The 23,929-nt window shown below is 36.7% G+C and overlaps 1 protein-coding gene across 1 annotated transcript; it reads right to left on the reverse strand.

Moving 5' to 3' along the window:
• Window positions 1-6,008: 6,008 nt before the first annotated feature.
• LOC121426918 (aladin-like) lies at window positions 6,009-20,182 on the reverse strand. The gene is given in 13 exon segments (XM_041623329.1): window positions 6,009-6,266; window positions 7,465-7,549; window positions 8,344-8,493; window positions 9,478-9,711; window positions 10,314-10,438; window positions 11,478-11,598; window positions 12,141-12,284; window positions 13,133-13,278; window positions 14,914-15,005; window positions 17,545-17,728; window positions 18,426-18,527; window positions 18,530-18,554; window positions 19,959-20,182. Coding segments are annotated over 12 exon segments (1,557 nt in total). The 5' UTR covers window position 18,554; window positions 19,959-20,182; the 3' UTR covers window positions 6,009-6,116.
• Window positions 20,183-23,929: the final 3,747 nt, after the last annotated feature.

A 23,929-nucleotide genomic window follows, 5' to 3' on the forward strand; every position in this document is an offset into this window, starting at 1 on the left:
CCTTTGCCTTTTTTATTATTTATATTGACTGATATGTCAAATGTTTATTTTCTTATTCTGAATACTATATTGTACACCAGTGAATGTATTTGGTGTGTTGGTTAATAATTTGAATTAAAGATAACGCAATACATGGCACATGCAAGTCTCAATGTAGTATGTTTGGTGTGATGTGCACTACATGTACATGGACAAATTGTGTGCAAAATTACTCAACCCCATCCCATATGACCCATAATTGTGCAACCTACTTTTGGACTGAAATTTGTGATTTTGAATGGATGATTAGGTAAATGATTTGAAAATTATAATAAGATCTGGAGGCTGTGTCATAAAGAGTTACAACTGTTGTAACGTTACCACTATGGCAACTACCATGGCAACCTTGATTTTGATTGGCTGCTGAGCCCTGTTGCCATGGTAGTTGCCATAATGACAAGATTACAACAGTTGTAACTCTTTCTGAAACATATCCCAGTTCAATGAGTAAAATTACTCTACAACCTCCCATATTGGACATAATTGTGCAACCTACTTTTGGACTGAAATTTGTGATTTTGAATGGATGATTTATTAAATGATTTATACATTGTAATCAGATCAGTTCGATAGGTTTTCATCGTTTCCTTTTTATTGAAAATATTCATATATACATCAACTGATTCAAGTTTACATGTTTTTCGTCTCTCTGACAAAATGTGAACAAATACAGAAATAAACAACATGAAAACAACAACACTAACAATGACAATACAAACACAGGCATTGTACACCTTTTGATTACTCATTTCTCTCATTCCCATCGCCCTTGCTAGAATCATCTAGTTTCTGTATTCCATGGGTTAACTGAAATCAAGACAGACCCGAATGGCCCACATTGACAAAGGTGATTTTGAATCTGTGGTTTGATAGCATATGGTTTTAAGCAGATTTCATGCATTTACATGTAAGGATAAATGCCAGTTGTAACGATTTCAAAATGAGTTTGTACAGAATTCACCCAGGTGTCTCTGCATGAATAAATAAAATATACCTGCCAAATTATTTTTGGAAGAAACTGCTGAAAAATAAGCAAAACAAGCATGAAATTTGAGCAAGATGGGTATCTATCATTTTTTTTCAGTTTAGATTTCATGAATTCCTACAGCTCTGTTTATGTAACTGTACTGGGACCTGTCTTACAAAGAGTTCTGATTGATCCAATCAATCGGAACCATAAGGTGCTTGTCACAGAAATATTGAACTTCATGATTAATGGGGAGGGGGCAATATGATGCAGTAAATAACATTGACATACAGTATGTTTTGGTACAATATGGTAAACATTTTTTTCTCTTTTTTTAAGTGAACATGTAGTACACAGCATGATAAACATACAGGTTTAGTAGCCCACACTTAATGGGTTTTCTCCATACCTAATATACAGTGTGTTTCAGAAAAAAAGTAATCCAAATCTAAAGGGCTGGTATTCGATTCATATATAAATTGGGGAAATATTCTAGGTGGATGTGAAAGAGAAACTTATTAGCTTTCCATTGATACCCCATTTGTAGCATATGTCCCATGCATGACCAAATTAAGTGAGGTTGAAGACAACAGGTACAGATACCACTTTTTCCAAGTTTTTGAAACTTGATGAAAGGGTAGATGCAGATGTAAATACTTTCATCGATACCTGAGCTGGCAAAAACCTTGATGGGACCCTTTTCTTCCAAAGGAGTGTATGTCTAAGTGGGCAAATGTAATTACAAATGATTGACGAGCAGATCGGCCTCAGTCGTTGGACCAACATTTTGAGAGGCAGATATGAGGAGTGAACCTGCATATTTGGTAGATTCAGGACTAGCACTCCTGTCCTTCGTTCCAACATCATTCGAGATAGACCCAAAGAACTCATTGAACATCAAGTTGTTGCCCTCAACCATGAGGTATGACGTAGTATGGTCACCAAGATCCCTGACCTCGCGCCCTGTGATTATTTCCTTTGGGGACACTTAAAAAACAGGGCATTTGTAATTCCTCCTCAAGATCTTAATGATTTGCATGGCCGAATTGGACACAAGGTGGATGTTTTTTTGTGAAATGATCCGTCAATGGTAAGACATACTGTCCAAGATATCCTTAATTCCTCCATACTTCCAGTTTTGTGAGCAAAGAAGAGGAAGAAATGTTGAAAATAGGTGAGGATGGATAAGACATTAACCTTAAAATCACAATTTCAGAGGAATGCCTTGACTCTTCATTCAAAAAATTACTTTTTTACATTTTATTCTATCAAGCACACATTTTACCAACTTTACCAGAACTTGGAGGAAGAGTTACCAGCACCTGTTGTCTTCAACATCAATTAATTCGGTCATGTGTGACACAGATGGTACAAATAGGGTATCAATGGAAAGCTTATGAGGTTTGTGAGATATTCAACTTACTTATGAGGTCTCATTTCTAAGACTATACTTTCTCTTATCTTTCAAATTCTACTGCTTCCCTACTATCTCCCTTGACAAAGAACTCTTTGTATTCACCTGTATACAGGGTGCTACATAACTTTTTAAAAGCACCTGTCCAATCGGCAAGTAAATTTTTAAATAGTTGAAATATGCTTGCCCAAAAATCTAATTCACTTGCCCGAAAAAATCCTTGAAAAAATAGTTTTACCTCTGTAAAAGACAGTTTTGCAGTTTTATTAACCATTGACCTTTTTCTATCTTTGACATGAACTGATCTACCTTGTTATTGCATGTCTTTTTCCAAAGTGATTTTATCTTGCCTGCCATGACCAAAATTAGGGTCAACATCACATCACATCGACCCTAATTTTTGTCATTCTACTGTGAGAATTTCGCTTGCCCAATTTGGGCAAGTAGTTTGGTCTTTACTTCAAAACAATTGCACAAGTCTAACTGTTACATGCACTGGGCAATCTGGCAAGTGCTTATGTAGCACCTTGCCTGTATAGTATACTGTGTACATACTGCATGTAAGATGCTGACGTGGCCCTGAGTAAATCAGTCTTGTAAATGCAATCATTGAGTGCACAAGTGTATTATTTAAGCGTGCTATATTCTAGTAGAAATATCTCATATATACTAGGAACATAACACTGGTGACGAGGATATTTGGAACTTTTAGGTACCAAGTTGGACTCTGCTTTACTCAGCGAAACAGAGTGGAAAAGGGAATATTACTGTGAAATTCTACTGTGAAAAGTAGCAGTAATTATGGCAGCTCCTTAACAACAGCAACACACAGGGGGAGTGTGGGTGCTATAGGACATTTTGATCCACAACAGGAGGACTGGTCTTCAAACAGTGAACGACTTGAACAGTACTTTATCATCAACAACATTGGAGGTGATATGAGAGTGCCAGCTCTCATCTAATTGAAGGAGAGACATAAGTTATTAAGGAAGCTGACTGCTCCAGCGAAGCCAGCAGAGAAGACATTTGAACAGCTGATTGACATATTACAACAGCATCTTTCACCTCAACCTCTCGTGATCGCAGGGAGATTTCGTTTTCATAAGCAAGATCAACGACTATCTGAGCCAATCAACGCATATGTGGCTGAACTGAGACAACTCGCGAAAGACTGATTTCGGAGAGTATCTTGAACAGGCACTGCGTGATCGATTTGTGTGTGGATTGAAGCAAGAATCTATTCAACGGAAATTGTTTGCAGAGGCCCGGCTGACTTTACAGAAGGCAGTAGAACTAGAAACAGATGTCGCTATGGAGATGGCAGCTCAGGATACTGAACAGCTTCGCAAGCCTATCAGTGTGCATAAGTTGCAAAAGGCAAGCACAAAACCATGTCCTGGGTGTGGAAAGAGCAGACATACATCAGGTAAATGTCGTTTCCGGAATGCTGAATGTCATGGATGTGGCAAAGTAGGCCACATTCGGAGTGCATGTCGTAGTTCAAAGGATAAACCAAAGCAAAAGCAGCGAGACGGGGGAAAATTCTGAAAAGCAGGACAGAAAAATGTTCATGCAGTGGAGCCACACTCAACTAGCGAGGATGAAGAAGAGATCTCGAAGATTGTTGTTGTTGAGAATATTGGCAATTCTTTGAAATCATCGCCAATATATATATCCCCTGAAATCAACGGTCAACCAATGCAGATGGAATTGGATACAGGGGCAGCCGTGTCCGTCATGCCCAAATCTGCATTTGACAAGATAAAACCGCAGCCAAAGCTGAAACCGACTACCGTGTAATTGAAGACATTCTCTGAAGAGCTCCTGAAGCCACTCGGTGTCGCGAGGGTAAATGTTGAAATTGATGGACAGAGCGCAACACTTGACCTGTACGTAACCAAGACAGGCACCAACTCGTTGTTTGGTCGGAGTTGGCTATGGTAAATCAAAATAAACTGGAGCGCGATTAAGAAACTACACACTGCCTCCCTATCTGTTCAGGATGAAATCAGAGAGCTTTGGTTTTCAAGGATGAAATGGGGAAGCTCAAGGGCATGGAGGCACTGAAGGAGACGGCTATTCCGAAATTCTGCCGTGCTAGGCAAGTCCCATATGCAACGAGGAAAAAGTTGGGAAAGAACTTGACTATCTCGAGAAAGAGGGTGTCACAACAAAAGTTGCGCATTCGGACTGGGCAACAACGATCGTTCCAGTTATGAAACCAAACGGAAGCGTCCGATTATGTGGTGATGATAAGGTCACGATAAACCCGGTTCTTGAAGAAGAGCAGTATCCTCTGCCAAGGATACAAGATATCTTTGCAAATCTGGCAGATGGACAAAAGTTCACCAAAATTGATCAGAAGCAGGTCTACCATCAAATGAAACTTGAAGCAAAATCGCGGAAATTACTAACTATCAATACACATATAAAAGGGGTTGTATGAACAGAATCGCCTAGTATTCGGAGTGTCGTCTGCCCAGGCCGTTCGGCAGAGAACTATGGAACAAATCCTACAGGGTTTACCTAATACCCAATGTACCGGTGTGCTCGATGTCAATGATATGATAATCACTGGTAAAACTGATCAGGAGTACTTAGAAAATCTTGCGCAAGTGCTGGAGAGAATCAATTAGTATGAACTTCAGACTAACTTGAAGAAATGCGAGTTCTTCAAGGATGAGATTGTCTTCTGTGGACACGAAATTGACAAATTTTGAGACCAAATTTGTGACGCCCCGGTACGCGGGTACGACATTATGCAACATTATGTAAGTGCATGTTATACCCAAACTTGCTCATAAACGTGATTTCATGTACAAATCAAATGCAAATTGTGTATTTAGCCAAAATTCATAAATGTATCATTATTTCTACTTTTACTGATTAAACTTAATTAATTTTGCCTTGTTTATGATCAAAATTAAGTCTGGAACGATTTATAAACAGTAAAAAAAACAAAGAAATACATAAGAAATTAAAAAAAACAATAAAATACATAGGAAATCAGTCTTTGTACCAGAATTTTTTTCATTCACAATTGTAAGGAATACTATAAAGAAAATTTTCACAAAAAAAAGCATTCTAGGAGCTTTATTTCGTGAATCAGAGCAAAAAGTATGATTTCATGAATACTTAGCATAATGCATATAAAATAAAAAAAATATATGAATTTAGTGAAATTTACCAATGCAACTGCGTAGATTACGTCATTCTCTACCATCATGCAAATTTTTGTTGTGATCGCACAATCCGCAGCTGAGATCTTAAGGGGGGCCATAATGGCCCTCCTTGGGAATGACAAGACTCAAAATACCCCGGGAGATTTAGGGTTAAGCGTGCTATATTCTAGTAGAATTTGTAGAAAAATCTCATATATACTAGGAACATAACAAGGTTGTCTTTCATACCCATGCAGTATAATTTCACAAAGATACACATGATCCGAATTACCGCCCTCTATATTTGGATTACCTTTTTTTTCTGAAACGCACTGTATATTAACTACGAAGTTCACTCTGGGGCAGATGTTTTAATCCTATGGTCCTTCGTTGAGACACGCTGACTGCCACAGTTGACTTCTATCGCTTGTCCATCATGAAGGAATGCATACTCCCACACATTACCTCTTGCTTTGATCTGGGAAGACTAGCATTGCATTGCTCATTAAATCACCTAAGACTGAGCTAATCAGTTTCACTTATTTGAGTTTGACACTGAGAACAGTTCTTGTGGAAGTGGGGTGCTCTTTTGTGTAAAGTGGGCCGGGATTGCTCCATTCTCGGCCATTGTAGATGAGGGTATGAAGAGCAGAGGGATGAAGGTCACCTTGCCACTGTGCCAGCACTGTGAGAAAAATAAATGAGGAAAGATTGTGAACGAGATGAAGAAACTACAGAAATCTACAGAAAAAGAAGCAAGTCTCTTATGATCCAGGAACTGAGTGATGAAATATTCCAGTAATTTTTTTTTTCAAAAACTACAGTGCCCCGTCTTACAGAGAGTTGTGACTGATCCGATCAATCACAACTATGGGCGGCCAACAACGTCGACATATATTGTGCATGTTTGTTCAAAATATTTTCCAACTATGATGTATATTCATGCATTCATTGTAGTCTTGAAAATTCACTGTACTTCTTTGTTTACATACAAAGGAAATTGTGCAAATTTCCTGTAAAAAAGTAATGACACCGATGGATTCTAAAGAGTTACGTTTGATTGGATCAATCGCGATTCTAAAGAGTTACGATTGATTGGATCAATCGTTACTCTTTGTAAGACAGGGCCCTGATGTGTCTTACTTTTGCCTTTTCTAAAGTTTGTGATTGCACTTTATTAGAATATCAGGAGAGGAATATCTGTCAGTTTTATGCACTGGGTCTGAAAACAGAGCCGTAAAAAGTTTAAAGCACCATATATGCTCTGTAACATAAAGCCTGGAATAGCCCTCATGCATAATATGATGTCATAATCTCATAGCGCCCTCCCTCAGAGGATATAGGAATATGCATAAACAGAGTTGTCACAGAGGCGCCAGCTGCAGATCGCCAACGCATGCAGAGCAAGGGCTTCAGCCTCTAAGATGGCGGCACGGATGACGTCAATGTATAAGGTCTATGGAAAGTTGTCAGGGCTTAAAATCTAGCAAAAGCCTGAAGACTGGTTTTCCTACATATACATAACATGTATCTCACCACTCAAAGTAATTATAGGAAAATGGAGAGACCTGTATAAAGCCATATACATAAAAAAAAGACAAAATGTATAAACTCCATACATATGCAATATCAAGACTGGAAACACATAGATAATAGAGCTGCCAACCTGAATAAGAACATTTCATCATTTTAAAAGCTGATAATCAGTATTTTGGTGAGGAAATCAGTATTTTTAAAGAAATACAATACAACACATAAGACTGAAAAATTTAGAAATTAGTATTTTGCATGAAACCACCAGTTTTTCTTCTCAATTATGAGTAATAAATACTCCAATTTTATAAAAGATGGCAATTCTGTGATAACTATCTACATTTACTTACAATTGTAAGAAGAGCACCACGGTTGAAGTTAGGCTTGAACGAGATCAGCTCTGGAACCTCCCCTGGCTCACCTCGTACAAAGCCACTGAAAAAAAGAAAAAGAAAAACACAGGAAATTGAATTAAACAATAAAATACATAACAATGATTTTAAAAGCATTTTTTTTAGTTAGGAATGAATAAGAAATTAACATTTCTTTGAGTTTTAATCAGTGAATCAAAGCAATTTTGCATAAATAAACATAATTAATCAATATAATATAAATTCATATTATTTTGAAAGTATTACCGATACAGTCTTGTATATTACATTCCATTAATTTTCACAGCATTCCAGTGATTGGGGTCAAAGATCTTTCCCCCCCCCCATCGGCTGAAAAACAGCCCAAAAGCCCTACCTGGTTTGTCATATTATGTAGTTGAAACAGATAACTATATCTTTTCTAGGTATGTGAACAGACACAAAAGAAAATCTGAAATGTATGGAGTCTACATAAGATATACATGCATCTAGGTACCGGTAATTGAATTGAATTCTTGTACATACTCAGTTCCAAAGATGATTTGAATTAAAGATCACAAATTTAAACTCCTACAACATGACTCTACTTTAAATATATTTCTTCAGTCGTATCTAAATGAATGAATCACATTTCATAACTTATCATTTCTTGGTATATGAACAGACACAAAGAGAGAATGTAAAATGTACAGTCTACATTAAATACATGATACATCTAGGAAATTAAATTGCACTGTTTTACATACTCATCTCCTAAAGATGACTTAAATCAAAGATAAAAATTTTGAACTCCTGCAACATAAATTTTACTTAAAACTGTCATTTAACTTAATTGAAAGAACAAAATTTAACAATTACCTGGGAATGAGTTGCAGCGTAGGTGTTAGCCTGGTGTTGAAGAGGGCAATGAGATCACCAGCATTTCCCGTTTCTGGGTTGCCTTTGAAGAGGACAGCCAATCTCTCTCCCGAGTTATCCCATACCATGTCCTGGATCAAACCACCAACCCTAAGATAACGAGAGAGAAAAGATTCATAGTTCCAACTGTCGCAAATAACTATAGGTCATCAATAAAAATGATCAACTTTGAACAAATGATCACAGTCTGAAAGACGGACAGTCAACCTGCCCAGAATGTCAAGCCTACTCTCCTCCTCTACAACTCCACTCGTTGTCTCATCTCTCAAACTCGTGCCAGCCTTATACCAACCACTCAAGCCTCGCATCTCTTCATCTACTCAAGCTTCATAACTCTTTCTGCTTTTAAGCACAAAACTTGATTTTTAAAAATACTCTACTTTCTAACCTCCACTTTCTCCCCTATCCACTTCGCCTCTATAGTACCCACTTTTCTTAGTCCTTTTCAAGGCTTTTCACATACCGTAAATCACTTCCTTGATTGTCCATACTACCATACATACCTTCAAACATCATATGATCAAATTTTTCAAACTAGTTCTTATTCACTAGATTATATAGAGATGTTGTGAAAAAATTTCCATCATTAACTGATCGTCACATTAAAATTCATCAATAATGTTGTCATGTTGAAAATGAACATGACCTTCTAAATTTGTGACTTTGCATTTAATAAATTGAATGCTGGCTAAAGAGAATTTCATATAGCGCTGGAAAATATTGTTAATAAAAAAACAAAATAGCAAATTTCAGAAATACAATATTATATTAAAATATGAACTTTTACAAATATTTCTTCATACCTCTGCTACAACAAATAACATAATAAAATTTCCCTTCTTTCACAATCACAAAATTTTCCTTTTTATGGTATTAAGGCGTTCGCTCTCAATGTGCAAGCATCACAATCATAAGACCTTTGTTATAATTTTTTTTCATTCCATTTCCCAAATCAAATGAACCTTTTCAATAATTTGAACAGAAAACAATTTAGCATTGCACTCTCTTTTTGATAATTGACACTTCCTATCTAATCTTTAACAATCTTTTGAACCCCCCCTCAAAATGTCTCACCTTGTCTCCTGCCCATCACAATCAATGGCAAGCTCTGAGACGTCGGCACACTTGATGGCAGACTCGGCCCCGCCCGTTTTACTTCCACTGTGAATGAAGTTCAGGGCAAAGATGGCTGGCTCGTTCTCTGTACAGAAGAGAAGGAACCGACCGTCAGGACTCCAGCAGGCGCTCTGACATCGACCCGACAACTGTGTCCACTTCTCGCACGTCCATGTTCTGGTTTCCCAAACTCTACAGGGAGGAGGTTTATTAAAAGAAAAGTGCATAAGTGCTTTATAAAGAAACTAAGTTTATACAATATTCTTGGGCAGGTCAACCAGTCTAGCACTTAAAATTGACAAAAGTTCAGTGAATCACTGCAGAGTTGCAAATTCCATCAACTCACAAGTGGAATTTTACAGTTTAACATATCTAATTTGTTTTGACTACAATAAGATTCTTATCTTGATCTCCCAAATTCCATCACTTGATTCATAGAAACCTAAATTTGTTCCTCTTTGTGGCAACAAAGTTAAAAATATCCTTACTTAGTAAATTTTGAAACAAAACATTTTAATCTTCATATAATAATAATCTGGACCCCGGAACACAAAGCATAGTGTTAGATTGTAGGGTTGATATTTATGCTTGATCATAATGATCATTATGTGAAATCAAGAGTACAAATCAACTGTGAGATCAATCACTAAGCTTTGTGCTACTGCCCCTCATTATGGGCCCTATTTCATATGAAAAATTTGAAAAGTTCTCAACCAATAGAATTGCAGTATATTAGTAGCTTATAACAAAGATTATGGCAAATTTTATGTTTTATGAAACAAGGGTTCTCCTACCTGAATACTTGAGATGGAGAGGAAGCAAAGAGCTTGGAGCTGTCTGGAGAGTACCTCAAGAGGGCGACACCACCTCCACCTGCCCGCCTTAAAGGCACACAGGCCTCTCTTGGGACATCCCAAACCTGGAAGGGGGGAATAAAGTAGGTTGAAAGTGTGGTTTTGTGTATCCTTGAATAAAAGTACTTTCTTCAGGTAAATAATGTATATTGCTTATCTAGCATGAGGACTACTTGTAGGCCAGTTTCACAACATAGTATAGTATACAAATATACCAGGCTTTGAGTAAGTATAGCAGGAATTATTCAACTGAGGTTGGACTGGCATTACTATTTTTCCCAAGGGGCAAAGCCCCGAGGAAAACAGTATTTCTGCCAGTACAACCGAGGATGCATGATTCCATCTATAGTTTCGAAATAAATGCCTGGCATATTTGTTTTATATCCTACTTTAATAAGTTAGGGCAATAGATCTTGATAATCTAGTTATTGTACTCTTTTTAAAAATCAGAACCAAATATAGATAACCCGCTAAGCTGAGTAACCTACTTTTCCTGAAGCCATGTGCTCAGCGTGTGCGCGGAACGCGTATTAGTCCCTGCACCGTCATCATAATCTGTGACATCAATGATGGAATAGTGCACTATTCCATCGTTCCGCAAAATAGTGAGAATATATTTTGTCACATGATGCTATTCAAACCAATCAGCACACAAGATTTAATTTATGTAGGACATAAATACATATATTTACATGCATTGCAGTGCAAAAATAGTGACAAAGATAAAATCACAGGCTTATACATTTGAAATGAATACACTTGAAGTGGAGGGATGGCGTGTGTAATGGAGATCCCCCTTTATTTGATCTAAATCATTGCACTGGGTAATTAAATATTTAGATACAAAATAAATTTGTCCTTGACAATTCAAGGATATGAGAAGGGATGAAAGAAAAATAGAAATGGAAAAATAATAAGGTCACTCTGCTCAATAAAAACTGGAGAATTGTGCAGTAGTACACCGTCCTCATCAGAAGCAGGGAGATTCATATATGACTGAACCTAAATTAGCTTATGCATGTGAAGAATAAAAAAAAAAAAACACAGACCAACCCAATTTTTCTCCCCGTTTTAAAGACAAACACACATTTTTGGGAGTCTTACCAGTATGGCAGTATCACTTGGAGATGATGAAACCAAAAGTCGCCCTCTAGGGTCCCAACTCAGACAGGTTATTGGTGCATGACCATTGTGGGATAGAACCTGGGCTGCACTGGCTGTTGGCCTGAAAGACAACGCACAACAAAATCACATTGCTATGGAACAGGTTTCATTTCTTGTGACAATGTGAAATGGAATAGGTTTCTATTACTGCTTTTGTATTCCACAATTTTCACTGAATTGTTTGCCATTCAATTTTTTGGCCCGAAAAGTTGTGTGTTTAGTCAAATCCCGCAAAATTCTGTGACACTTTTCTATTTTCTCTATCTCAGAAAACTAGGCTCTTTTACATGTTACATGTATACTGATTGAACCCTATTCAAACTGGGACATCTAAAATTCACAGCGTAATCATTAACCCACTGGAGGCTAAGCCTGCATATATACATGTACATGCTGGAGTCTTCGGAATACATGTTGAAATCAATCAGTCTACAATGGGTTAATATTTGATCTTTGAAGGTTTCCATGGTGGAGAGAATATTGAAAGGTTTTACGGTAAACACCGTGTATGTGGTTAATATTTTAATTCACTTGGGTCCTTAGCATGGCTGTAATTGAGAGCATTACAAAGTGACATTTCTATAAATTCTTTTCATATCTTACCTGGTAGATTGTGAATTGGGATCTATATGCCAAATTAGGATGCAACCGTGGCAACCGACGGCCAATACCGTGGCGGACAAGGGTTTCCATGCAAGGCAAGACACGCCCCTCTGGTGACGGTGCTTCAGTGTTGGGACTACATCACTGGTGAGAAGAGAGGAAACAGAAAACGTTAGCAACAGACAAAGTAGGAAATCTTAGAAACAATTTATAGATCATTGAGTCATTCTGGAGTTAATGCCTTTAACGGACACTGACGGTAATGAAGTAAAGCCAAAAGAAAGGAAAGAAATTACAGTTGCTGGATAGGATTGGAACCATGATTGATAAAGATAGTCCATTGAGTTGAAAGGAAATTCCTGTGAGACTATTTATATCTTGTCTGGGATGGTATTTATGGAAAAGAAATTCACTGGAAAGGACTGCACTTCGGGTACCCTTACAATAAAACTATGACAAATGACAGCTGAAATAATCAAGCAGAGTATTTCTTTGTAATCCCATGTATGTCTTTTGGTGTGCAGTGCTAGCGCCTCCAAGGAAAGTAGAGTTAATTCATGAAATAATTGGTGTACCACAATTCAAAGCATACACTAAGTCTTTGGTATATCATGTCTTACGATATATTTGTAATTGCCCTGAGATACATGTAGTTTCCATAGCAATTTGGTCACATGACAAGGGCCCTGTTTCATAAAGAGTTACAACTGTTGTAACTTTACCATTATAGCAACTACCATGGCAACAGTGCTCAGCAGCCCATCACAATCAAGGTTATTATATGGTAGTTGCCATAATGACAAAGTTACAACAGTTGTAAAGCTTTACTTAGAATTAAATTAAATTCAATTCAATTCTGTTTTTATTGTGAAAATGGAACATGACAAAAGAACCATTTGGCTTCTCATTACTTTAGCACAGAGTCAGACTGTGGTCTAAGTTCAACCTGACTTTAGAAGGTTTTACCAGCCCATCTTTGATATACCACATACCTCCCTGATATGAATATCTTAACAGTATTATCCTTCCAAGCTACAGCACATTTGTTGGTGTGTTGGTGCCATGCAAAGGCTCTGATCTCACTCTCCTCCCAGTCCTTGGCTGCACTGAACTCATTGATCATCTCATCAGGAGAGAGCTAAGGAAAGATAGAAATAATAATAATAGATGGATTTATAAGGGCTTTTTGCCTGAGGATACAAAGCACTGCTATCATTACCCGGCTTTAGCTCGAGCTACCATCACCGGTGCTCAGTGCATTCAAGGAAATAATCCTACCAGGTACCCAGGAGTCCAGCACAGTGTGGATAAATCTCTTGCCGAAGGAAAATACGCCATGGCTAGGATTCGAACCCACGACCCTCTGTTTGAAAGGCGAGAGTCACAACCCTAGACCACGATGCACCCACATAGAGAAAGAGAAGATAGAGAAAGAGGGAGAGAAAGATGGATGGAGAGAAAGAGAGTTATAATGGATAGGAGAAGATGAAAAGCCAGAGGGAGGGATGACCAAGAGAGATGACAGAGGAAGAGAGAAGAAAAAAAAAGAAAGATTAGAGGAGAGAAAGAGAGAGTAAAAAGAAGAAAAGGACAGAGTGAGAACACAAGCAAACCTAGTTACCAATAATGCATATAGCATTTCCATTTATTTGAAAGCAGGATAAAAGAGCATTGTGTATTAAATGCCTTGCTCACAGGCATAGGTGCCGCGGCCAGGGATCGAACCCCAGACTTTCCATGTGTAGCCAGGCGCCTTAGACTACTCGGCCACTGCACTTCCACACACACACAAACACACACCGATAAATTCACTAGTTGTCTCTATACCTCATCAGTAATGTTAGATAATATTTGAATCAAATTTTGTCTTGTGAAAATACATGAAAAACATAAAATAAATAATCTTACAAATAGTGTTCTCATAAAAGAAGGCCTTTCCATTTTCTATTACTTGACAGAACTTTAACTTTTGACGATCATGTGCATTCTATCAGGGCAAAATAATTCACTTGGACAATGTTGAGAATAAAGATAAACTATTCAACTTGCCAGTTTGAAATATGAAATGGCTGATGAGTTTCAATAAAAGAAAATGTATTCCAAGCAATTCAAACAAATTTATATCCACATGATCTACAGACAGATGGTCTAATTCTAGATCGTCTAACATCTCATGACTAAACCCAGTTGGTCCACTATCAATTTGGTCTGTTAAGTCCAACCATCATTTGGTCTAAAACTCACTAGATCTGTCATTTAGTTCCAATGCCCAGATGGTCTAACTTCCCACTCGTCCTACCTTTCTGCATGTTACCAAATGGTAAATTTGCATCATAATCAATTCATCTATCCCTAAAAGTGGTGTAAGAGCAAGTGGGTATTTATAGAAAGGTATAGCCTATATGGGAATAAGACAAAGTGGTAAATGGACTGAATGGCTATTAGACCAAATGGTTAGTAAAATGGCTGGAAACAAATTAGGAGTAGACCATTTGGGATAAGGCCAATGGAAAGTAGACAAAGTGGTTGTAGATCAATGGGGCATTGCAAGAAACTTGCCATCAATTGCAAGTCTATTTTCAGTCCCTAAATCAATCATACGTCTCGCAATTGATCAAAAAATTGCATTTGATTGCTACTCTGTTTCTTGAAACAAGGAGTGTAATCTGACTTGCTACAGCTAACATTGATTCCAACTGAATATTTGCAATTGATTGCAAATATTTTCTTTCAACACCCCTCAAGTGAAAATTTACCATTCAGACAACCTTACCATCAAATGAGGATAAAGGGAGCCTCTGAAAGAATTGGCCCAGGTTACTGTATTACGACATCCACAGGCAAGCATGGTGATAGGCCAAGGAGCTGGTGAAGGAACAATTGGAACAAAAACTCTGTTAAATGATTAATGGAAGCTTGGACCATGTCTTTAATGAAAATACATAGTTTCTGTACCCAAATATATGATTTGCCAATCAATTTTGCTGACTAGGCCTGAAAAGAAGCCAGGATAGCATTTCTTCAACATTTCTCATCCGACAAGATGCTAGATCCAACAAATTCTTTGATTTTGATTGGCTAAGAACACAGTTATTACAGCAATCGTCAAATAAAACGTCCCACAACATGTTTTCCTAACATGGAAAATTGTCAGGGCCTGAAATAGGGCAACACCCTGCGGACTGGTATCTCTGTGTAGATACAACCAAACCATTGGAAAAGGAATACTTTGCATCGAAATTGGAAGGCCGATCTAATTCAAAGCGAAAATTATTCAGCACATTACCATTAAACAAAAAAAATAAGTATCTGGGGTGGTATTCTGAGGTCATTTTATCTTTAAAATATTTTATTTTATCTCTTAAAATGAAATTGGTATTCGGAGATGACATTTTATCCTTCAGATAAAATCAATAATGTTATCTTGCACATAAATTTTATCCTGCGTATCTATGATGATACGCAACAGAGCAGAGGCTGTGTAGACATACCCATCACGTATCTTGCCATTGCAACGCGGTTGATATGCTTGCGACCAAGATACTTTGAAGAAAAAATAAAATAAACTTAAAAGAGGGTAGGGGCTATTTTATCTACGCGACATTAATTTCGTCAATATTTCAAGGTGAATAAGCTCCAAATGTTGACAGGAAAATGAAGAAAAATTATACAGTGCGTATCAAAAAAAATTTTACACTTTGAAAAAGCCCTGACAATTAAAAAACATACAACATGTGGGTAATTTTCTCACATACATTCTTGGGTTTGGGTCTCATCTATCCAATGAATGTAAAAGTTTTGACAGAATGTTACACTTGAGTGAGCATTGTCTATTTTCTTGAAGCTCGCAGAAATCTGTTTGCGCAGAAATGCTCGTTTTCATGCTGTGTCAAGGGGGATGGGCGAATCAAACTTACCCTGCTAAACATTTCTCATCCGTTTCCCTTGTACTTTTTGTCAGTTTAAATAAAACGACAAAACTGAATCTGAACAAAAGTCACATCTCCAGCATTTTTTCACTAAGTTTGCATAATTTAAAGTGGGTTTTCATTTCGTTTTTCATTTAATACTTATTTCTCCACACCTTTCCCAAGCTTGACAATGATTAACAAAATAAAAACCAAGCCTAAGCCATTTCATGTAAATCACAGCTCAGTTTAAAGCAAATATTGTCACCTTGGCCTCGGTGTGTGGGGGAGTGGAGTGGGGCGCAATGCACTCTTCGAAGTGTTTTGGACAAGGAAACAAGTTTGAAAAGGTGAAAGATATCTTCAAATCATTTTTACTAGCTAAATTCCACGTATTGTTCATGATTAAGGTCTACTTTTATTCGCATAACTATTTCAAAGTTCTGCGCAAATCATTTTTCACTAACTTTTCAAAAGTGGGTGGTGCTCACTCAAGCGGAAATATTTTCGACAATTATATCGTCATTTGCTTAAATGGATCTGTACCAGTGTTAAAATGTGGAAAAATCTTCAGGATATTACAAATGTATGATTTTACAGGATTTTTTCTAAGTGTAAACTTTTTTTTGATACGCACTGTATATTCATTGAGAAAAACATCTTAAAGTTATACTTGTACAATCAGGAATCAGGAATCAGGAAGCATTTCATAAGACTTTTCTTGACTAATATTGTCTTTGAAATGATGCTTGAAATGATGCTTGAAAAGATGCGATATAGACTTAAAATTTTTTTTTAGAGTATTGCCATTTTTGTTAAAAAGAAATCTCTGTAAAGACGCGCAAGTGTATTGAAGTCAATACATTGACGCAATCTCACTCCTTCGCCACACCTCCTAGCGGTATGGATTTCCATTGGTTGAGTGATATGAGAGAGCTACATGTATAAAAGCATGTTTCTAATTGGATATTGATTGAAAGATAGGCGTGTCTTACAGAGATAAAATGAAGATAAAATTGTTCTCAGAATACCAATTCAGAGAGATTTTAAGGGTATTTTATCTCACTAATTTTAACGGAGATAAAATATTTGATTTTATCTGAGATAAAATGGAGCTCAGAATACAACCCCTGATATACATCTTATAATGATGACAACCACACACATGATCCCCAACTCATAACTTTAATAATTGCAGGGAACTCTGTCCCTGGGAGAAATCTTCCCTTGAGAATATATCTCCCCAAAGCACAGGTTCCAGAGGAGACAACTCCTCAAAGAGGACAACTCCCTAGTGTGCCCTTAGAAGTTGATGAGATTCATGTAAGAAATGATAAGCTCCCATTTAGAACAACTCTCCCTTGAGTATGGATTCCCCAGAGGAAATCTTCCCAGAGGACTACTTCCCCTCCAGGCCATTTGGAGGATGTTCTTCAAAGGGAATGTGATATAAATGATTTAATTTAAAAGAAACATTTTTCAAAACACATCGATACCTGAGTCATTTTTAGAGAGTTCGTCCAGCATCTCTGTCACACCATGAACACGGCAAGTGTACCAAGCTTGTTTCCATAGCGACACTTCATCAACATGAGGTTGAAAGGCAGACTGGGCTGCCTCATCTGTCGCCAGGGAGCAGAGGGTCTCGGTTGAGGTGCTGATGCTAGGGTACTCAAAACCCTAGGGGAAAATAATAAAATATGTTAAAAAAATACATTTTTTAAAAACAAAATATTGATGGCACCTTGTAAATGCTCATGAAATCATTCATTAACAATGATTTTTTTCTCTTTTTCAACTGATTAATTCTGAATATTTCTTTGAATACCTGGAAACCATTTTCCTGGGACCAATACAAAAACTTATGATTGATCCAATCAATCGTAACTCTATGGAAATCAATCAAAGTCATAATTTTTTTTACAGGAAATTCGCACAATGTCGTTTGTAAACAAAGAGAAGCACCGTGAATCTTTAAGAAAACAATGAATGCCTGAATATACATGTACATCAAAGCTGGAAAATATTTTGAACAAACATGAATAAAGCCTTTTGACGTTGCTGGCCGTCCATAGTTGCGTTAAATCGGATCAATCGCATCACTTTGTAAGACGGGGCCCTGGTATCGCCAAGCAATGTGATGTATCGTTTAGATGACTGATTAGTCAAAATGTTTGCTTTTACATTAGAATTTACAGAAACTGATTACAATCATTCCCAAACAACCAACAGCAACTAATAGAATTTGAAAATCAAAATCATTCCTTGTAAAAAATATGAGAAATAAAATGGGCAACTGAAAACATCTATATGCAGATAACAAACAGGTAGGTCAATGTCCAACTTTCCTGAATAATTGCATAGTATTCTAACTTACAGCAATCCGTGGTGTATAATTGACAGGGGCATTGCTGGCATGAATGGTGACCAAATCTCCGTTCTCTTCACAGACAGTGATACATCCGTCTGCAGGAGGGGGGGCGGTCCTTCAGCAAGGGAGCACATGCTTTGTGAAGAATTGAAAGAATAAAACGAAAGAGAGTGAGATTTTTTTTAAATTTCTAGCATCAAGACAATTGAAACCATGCAGAGCAATCGGCCCATCGATTGTGCAACTACTTTCCATAGCAATTGTAAAGCTGACGTTGTATTTCAGCAAAAAAAAACCCCAGCATGAAAAGCAATCATTCATATAATTAGAGCATGATTCAGCTTTTAATTTGCTGGAAGTGATCATGCTGCAATGCTAAATGTGTCTGATATTTGGAAAGTACATGTGTAGATCTATGTCCCATATTGGTATTATTTTTTAGTACAGTCAAATTTCTACTATTACTTAATTAATCCATCCATCCATCCATTCATTTGTTTATTAATTAATTTATTTATTCATTATCAATAATTTCTGTCAAAAGCAAATACAATTAAACAAGGCATTTAAAGCGATTTTGTGTCTCGCCCATCTATGAAAATAACCAGAAATATTGTGATTTGCGAGGGCACGCAACAGAATTGTTTCGAAACTTCATTGTGAAATGACTGGGATGGAATAGCACTTGTCATAAGAGTCTTAAATGTAAAATCTAATGTTGACCTCAAAATAAACTTTGACCAAACCATGTGACCTCCGAACACAATAACATGCAGGTCTCCTTAAGTACACCTACACCCCAAGTTTGGTATAAAAGTGACTTGCGGTTGCAGGGTTATGTGTCATATCATTGAGCTCAAAATAACCTTTGACCTTACCATGTGACCTCTGATTGCGCCATGTGCAGGTCTCCTCAGTACATCTACCAACGTTTGGTTGTATTCCACGAATCAGTGGAATATTTTCCCAAACTCTTAGAATATTTCTGGTATTTTCTGAGCCATCCAATATAATATAAATATTTATGCTGTTTGACCTGCGACCGATCGCATGCGATGTTTTGAAATCGGCCGTGAATAATATGTGTGAGGAATTAGATACTGGCCCAAAATCACCAATTTTGAGGATAACCGGAGGATGGACACGGATTGAAATACGGGTGAAGAGTCACTCATTCAATGAACAAGGTTATCATATAAAAATATATACAAAAAAATATGCCCAAATTTCAATTTTTTGAGCGCTCTGGTTAATACAAAAATTATTCTAAGTTACATGTACCTGTACTAATGAATATTGAATTGCAACTGTATAGAAATTAATGATTTTGGCCACAAAAATGATATTTTAATGATTTTTTAAAGTGTGTGCTCTGTACAGCATTGGCATACCATATAGTGACCTACCTGTAGATTTTTCACAGGCAGGATGGTAGCAGTGAAACAGTGTGAAGAGTATTAAGAAATTAAGCTATTTCTTTCTTGTTATTTTTTTTCTATAATTTCTACAATATTTTAAAAAAGTTCTTTTTTATCCCACCTTTGCCTCTAGGAGTATCCGAACGAGTTCACAATTCTGAAGTTCGGGTAGGTGGAGTGTAGTGTAGCGGTAGTGAAGTGGAATGGAGCCTGCACAAACTTCGCACGAGGTAACGTCATCCAAGATGGCAACTTAAGTTATGTTGACCAACAAAAGGATTGAAAATGACTATGTTTTGATCATCATTTGAAAGGAATTAGCGGTAACTGTGGTCTGAGGTACAATATTTCTTAATTTTATATAGGCCCCCCTATTTTCTTCGTATGGTTCGGGTTTGGATGTAATTTCTTTTCATAATGTGACATTTTATGTACAAACTACAAAAAAAAAAAAAAACAATCTGAAAATCAAGTTTCCGCCGAATGTAGATCTAATGTTACAGTGCTAATACAATACTAGGGTGTCTGGAGAATTTTTTTTCTCATTTCAAGGAAATATCACATTTTCTTTGTGATTTTGAAGAGAAAAAACATTCAGACTGACAGAAATGTAATATTTTTTGAAAAAAATCCAATATTGGCTGCAAAAATGAAAAAAAGAATTAAATTAGATCGATTTTCAGCATTTCCCTGCCATAGACTTTGTAGTTAAGAAATGGACACACACAAATCCTAATTTTTAGCTTCCGAGAGCTGTTATAAATTTATTATCAATGCCAAAAACTTGTCAATAAAGTGTCTAATAGGAATCTTTTTGCTCTTTCCAATGGTATGATTTTTATAAAGATTTGGAAACCAGATAACGATGAAAAATTATGACAAAGTGAAAAAAATTGTGCAATGCAAAACAGAAATTTCATTTTCCCATAGAAAACACTTGGGGAAATAACAATCTCAACACACACACAAAAATTAAGAGTTTGCAACTTTAATATCTCTAAATCCTTATTTCAAATAGGGCCTAATCCTATTCAACTATTGTCCTTACTGTGAAAAGAAGCCGCTGAATTTCTCTTTCCATACATGCCAAACAAATGTTAATAATCAATTCAGATCACATTTTTTCAGCAGCCTGAATTCCCCGAAAAAATGTGCCATATTTCCCCCTAAATAAATCAGCCTGTTTATGCTGACGAGCACTCATTCAATGAACAAGGTTATAATATAACCTTGTTCTCAGTTATATCTCCATGTGTGACAAAATAAGGGTGGCAATGTTTGGCTTATTTTCTCTTTTTCTTTGGGGCAAATGCTTATTTTTTTTACACTGACAGTTTCCATTAGACCTGTTAATACATACTGCTTGGCTCTTATTTAAATTTGATTCAATATATCATTTTTTCTTAATTAAAAATAGAGATCAAAAAATGAAAATTTTCTTGCCATATTACTTTCCACCAATAGAGGGCGTACACAAAAATATGCCCAAAACTCAAGTTTTTGAGCGCTCTGGTTAATACAAAAATTATTCCCACATTGCTAATGATAAATAAATTAAAACTGTATGAAAATTAGTAATTTTGGTCACAAAAGTGATATTTTAATGATTTTTTAGAGTGTGTGCTCTGTACCGCATTGGCATACCATAGTCCTACCTGTAGATTCTCCACAGGCAGATGGTAGCATTGAACAAGTGCTGACGAGTGACGTTCACTTTTCAGTGTGGCTTCAGTCGTTCAGACACCTTAATAGATCTAGGCCTATACGTTGTCTGTACGCACGTATGGGCCTCCAAGCTCTTCATTTTATGTATTGGTGAGTGGAGCCTACACAGTTCAGTGGAACAACCAAAATAACAGAGACTGAAGCTTTTTAGTTTTGGTCAAAACGCCCCAGGCTACTACCGACTAGATAGCACATACCAAAATAATCGACGCCAAAACAGACGAATGGGACTGAGCCAAGCATAATTTGGCAAATGACTGAATTCTCGAACTCATTATTCCAAAGATGAAGTCGACCCCAACTGCCTAATTTTCTATTGGATGTCTATATTATGTGATTGAGGCATGCAGTGATTGATAATATGAACTTAAATCCATGGAAGTGTGTAAACATATCAAGAATTACCTGTTTTTTTTCGAAAAAGAAGAGCATTCAACTTGACCGCCGACAAATGAAATTTAGGGTTGATAAATATCCTGCCAGCTTTATAAGTGCCAATTTGATTCCATATGTTTCTTTATTTTATAATTCTATTTAAAATTGCAAGTATTTTTTCCTAAATATAAAAGAATAAATAAATTAATTTATAAAAATACTAAAAATATTCATGAAATATTCAAGGATTATATTTATTTGGAATTTTAACAAGAATGTACGGATCGAATACTAAGTTGTATACAGATCCTTGCTCAGAAAGTAAACTAAAATCAATCTAAAACTTCAAATAATTCACCTCGTTCATTTTAGTTATTTGTAATCACTTTATTAATATGTTTTGTTTCAAAATGGGCAAAAAAATCATTTAAATATATTTTGAAACTAAATACTTCTATTTTAAATTTTTATGTATGAATAAATTTTATAAATCATTTAATATTACATAATTTAATATTATTTTACAGATTGAGCAAGAATTCTATTCTCGATTGAAGACCAAAACAAAAACATCGACCGTCGATCGGGGAAGTTTATCGCCCTATCTGAATGACAGTGCATTAAACAGACTGGATTTTCTGTTGTAAATTTCGTTAAATACACAGGCAAGTAGATCTAGATCTATACGGTATATCCCTGTAGTACTTGTACTCGAACTCATAACATTGACAACTGATTCTTGAGCATGTTGAGTTGAATCGTTTGTCGAACTGAACTTGAACTTGTGTAGACGTCGATCTACTGACTGTTGTTGTCATGTCTGTAAATCTGTTGACTAGGCCTAAAAGTAAAAGTAATTACTAGTCTAATGACTGCTTTCTTGATCTTGACTTATTAATAGAGTAGGCCTAGGCTAGGCCCTAGATCTAGGCATAATCTGTAATCAAGTATCACTGAACATCCCCTGTGACTGAGTTTCAGGTCACAAAACCAAGCCTCCAAGGTCAAAGGTCAGTTACGGTCAATAATTATTAGGCCTAACCGTATCAGACATGTGAGCAGGGCAACTTTGAAATATGTTGCCTGGGATCAAATGACCGGTCAATAAAATTCCAATTTTTTATCCACGACCACGGGTAGCCAGGAGGCTTCTAGAGCTAGTAAAAATCATTTACTAACGAGTAACGTAGACAGCTGGCGCTGGCACTTGGCAGCCGTCTGTTTCTAGGAGTTTTTTAACATTTTATTTTTTTATTTCTCCTCGTACAACTACAAAGACGGCTCGCTATCGTGCAGCCACCATTAAGGGACTTGCAATGCAAAATCCCCCCGTCGGGGCTCTTCCAATTTTTTTCTTTAATGAATAAAAATGTTGAAAATTAAGGCGACCGAAATGCAAATAAATATTAGGCCTACCTCTGGGATTAATTGCTAAAAAACAGGGAAAAAGCAAGTTAAATGGAACAAAAACAGTGACTTACCTCGGCTGTCGCGCAAATTCACTTCCCTGTTTTATCCGATGTTAATACATAAACATATGGCCATTGAGTCCCCTGTATGGTCGGGGGTCCTAAGCTAAAGCTATGCACCACTCATCGCGCATGCAGTTTTTAATGGCAAATGCGCACTCTGTCTGTGTGTGGAACTGTGACTGCAGCATGACGAACGATCCTCTTCAATTTTTTCTACATGGGCTGCAGTAAATCTCTAAATGCAGAGAAAACCCACAATTGTGGGTTAGAATTTTTGAGTTACATTCGATTTAATTTCATATTATCCTATCATAATTTGAGCAAATTTAAAAAATTGAGGCACAGGAAATATTATTTTTTGGCATGATAAATCGAGTGCGTAGCCAATATGGGAGACTATCTCCCAAGAGAGAGATTATCTCCAATATCAGAGACTTTTGTAAATAATTTGGGTATCCAATTTCTGAGACAGTCTCCAGTTTTGGAAACCAGTACATTCTTTGTTTACATTTGCTGCATT

This window comes from Lytechinus variegatus, chromosome 13 (assembly GCF_018143015.1).
Source record: "Lytechinus variegatus isolate NC3 chromosome 13, Lvar_3.0, whole genome shotgun sequence".
Classification (NCBI taxonomy): domain Eukaryota; kingdom Metazoa; phylum Echinodermata; class Echinoidea; order Temnopleuroida; family Toxopneustidae; genus Lytechinus; species Lytechinus variegatus.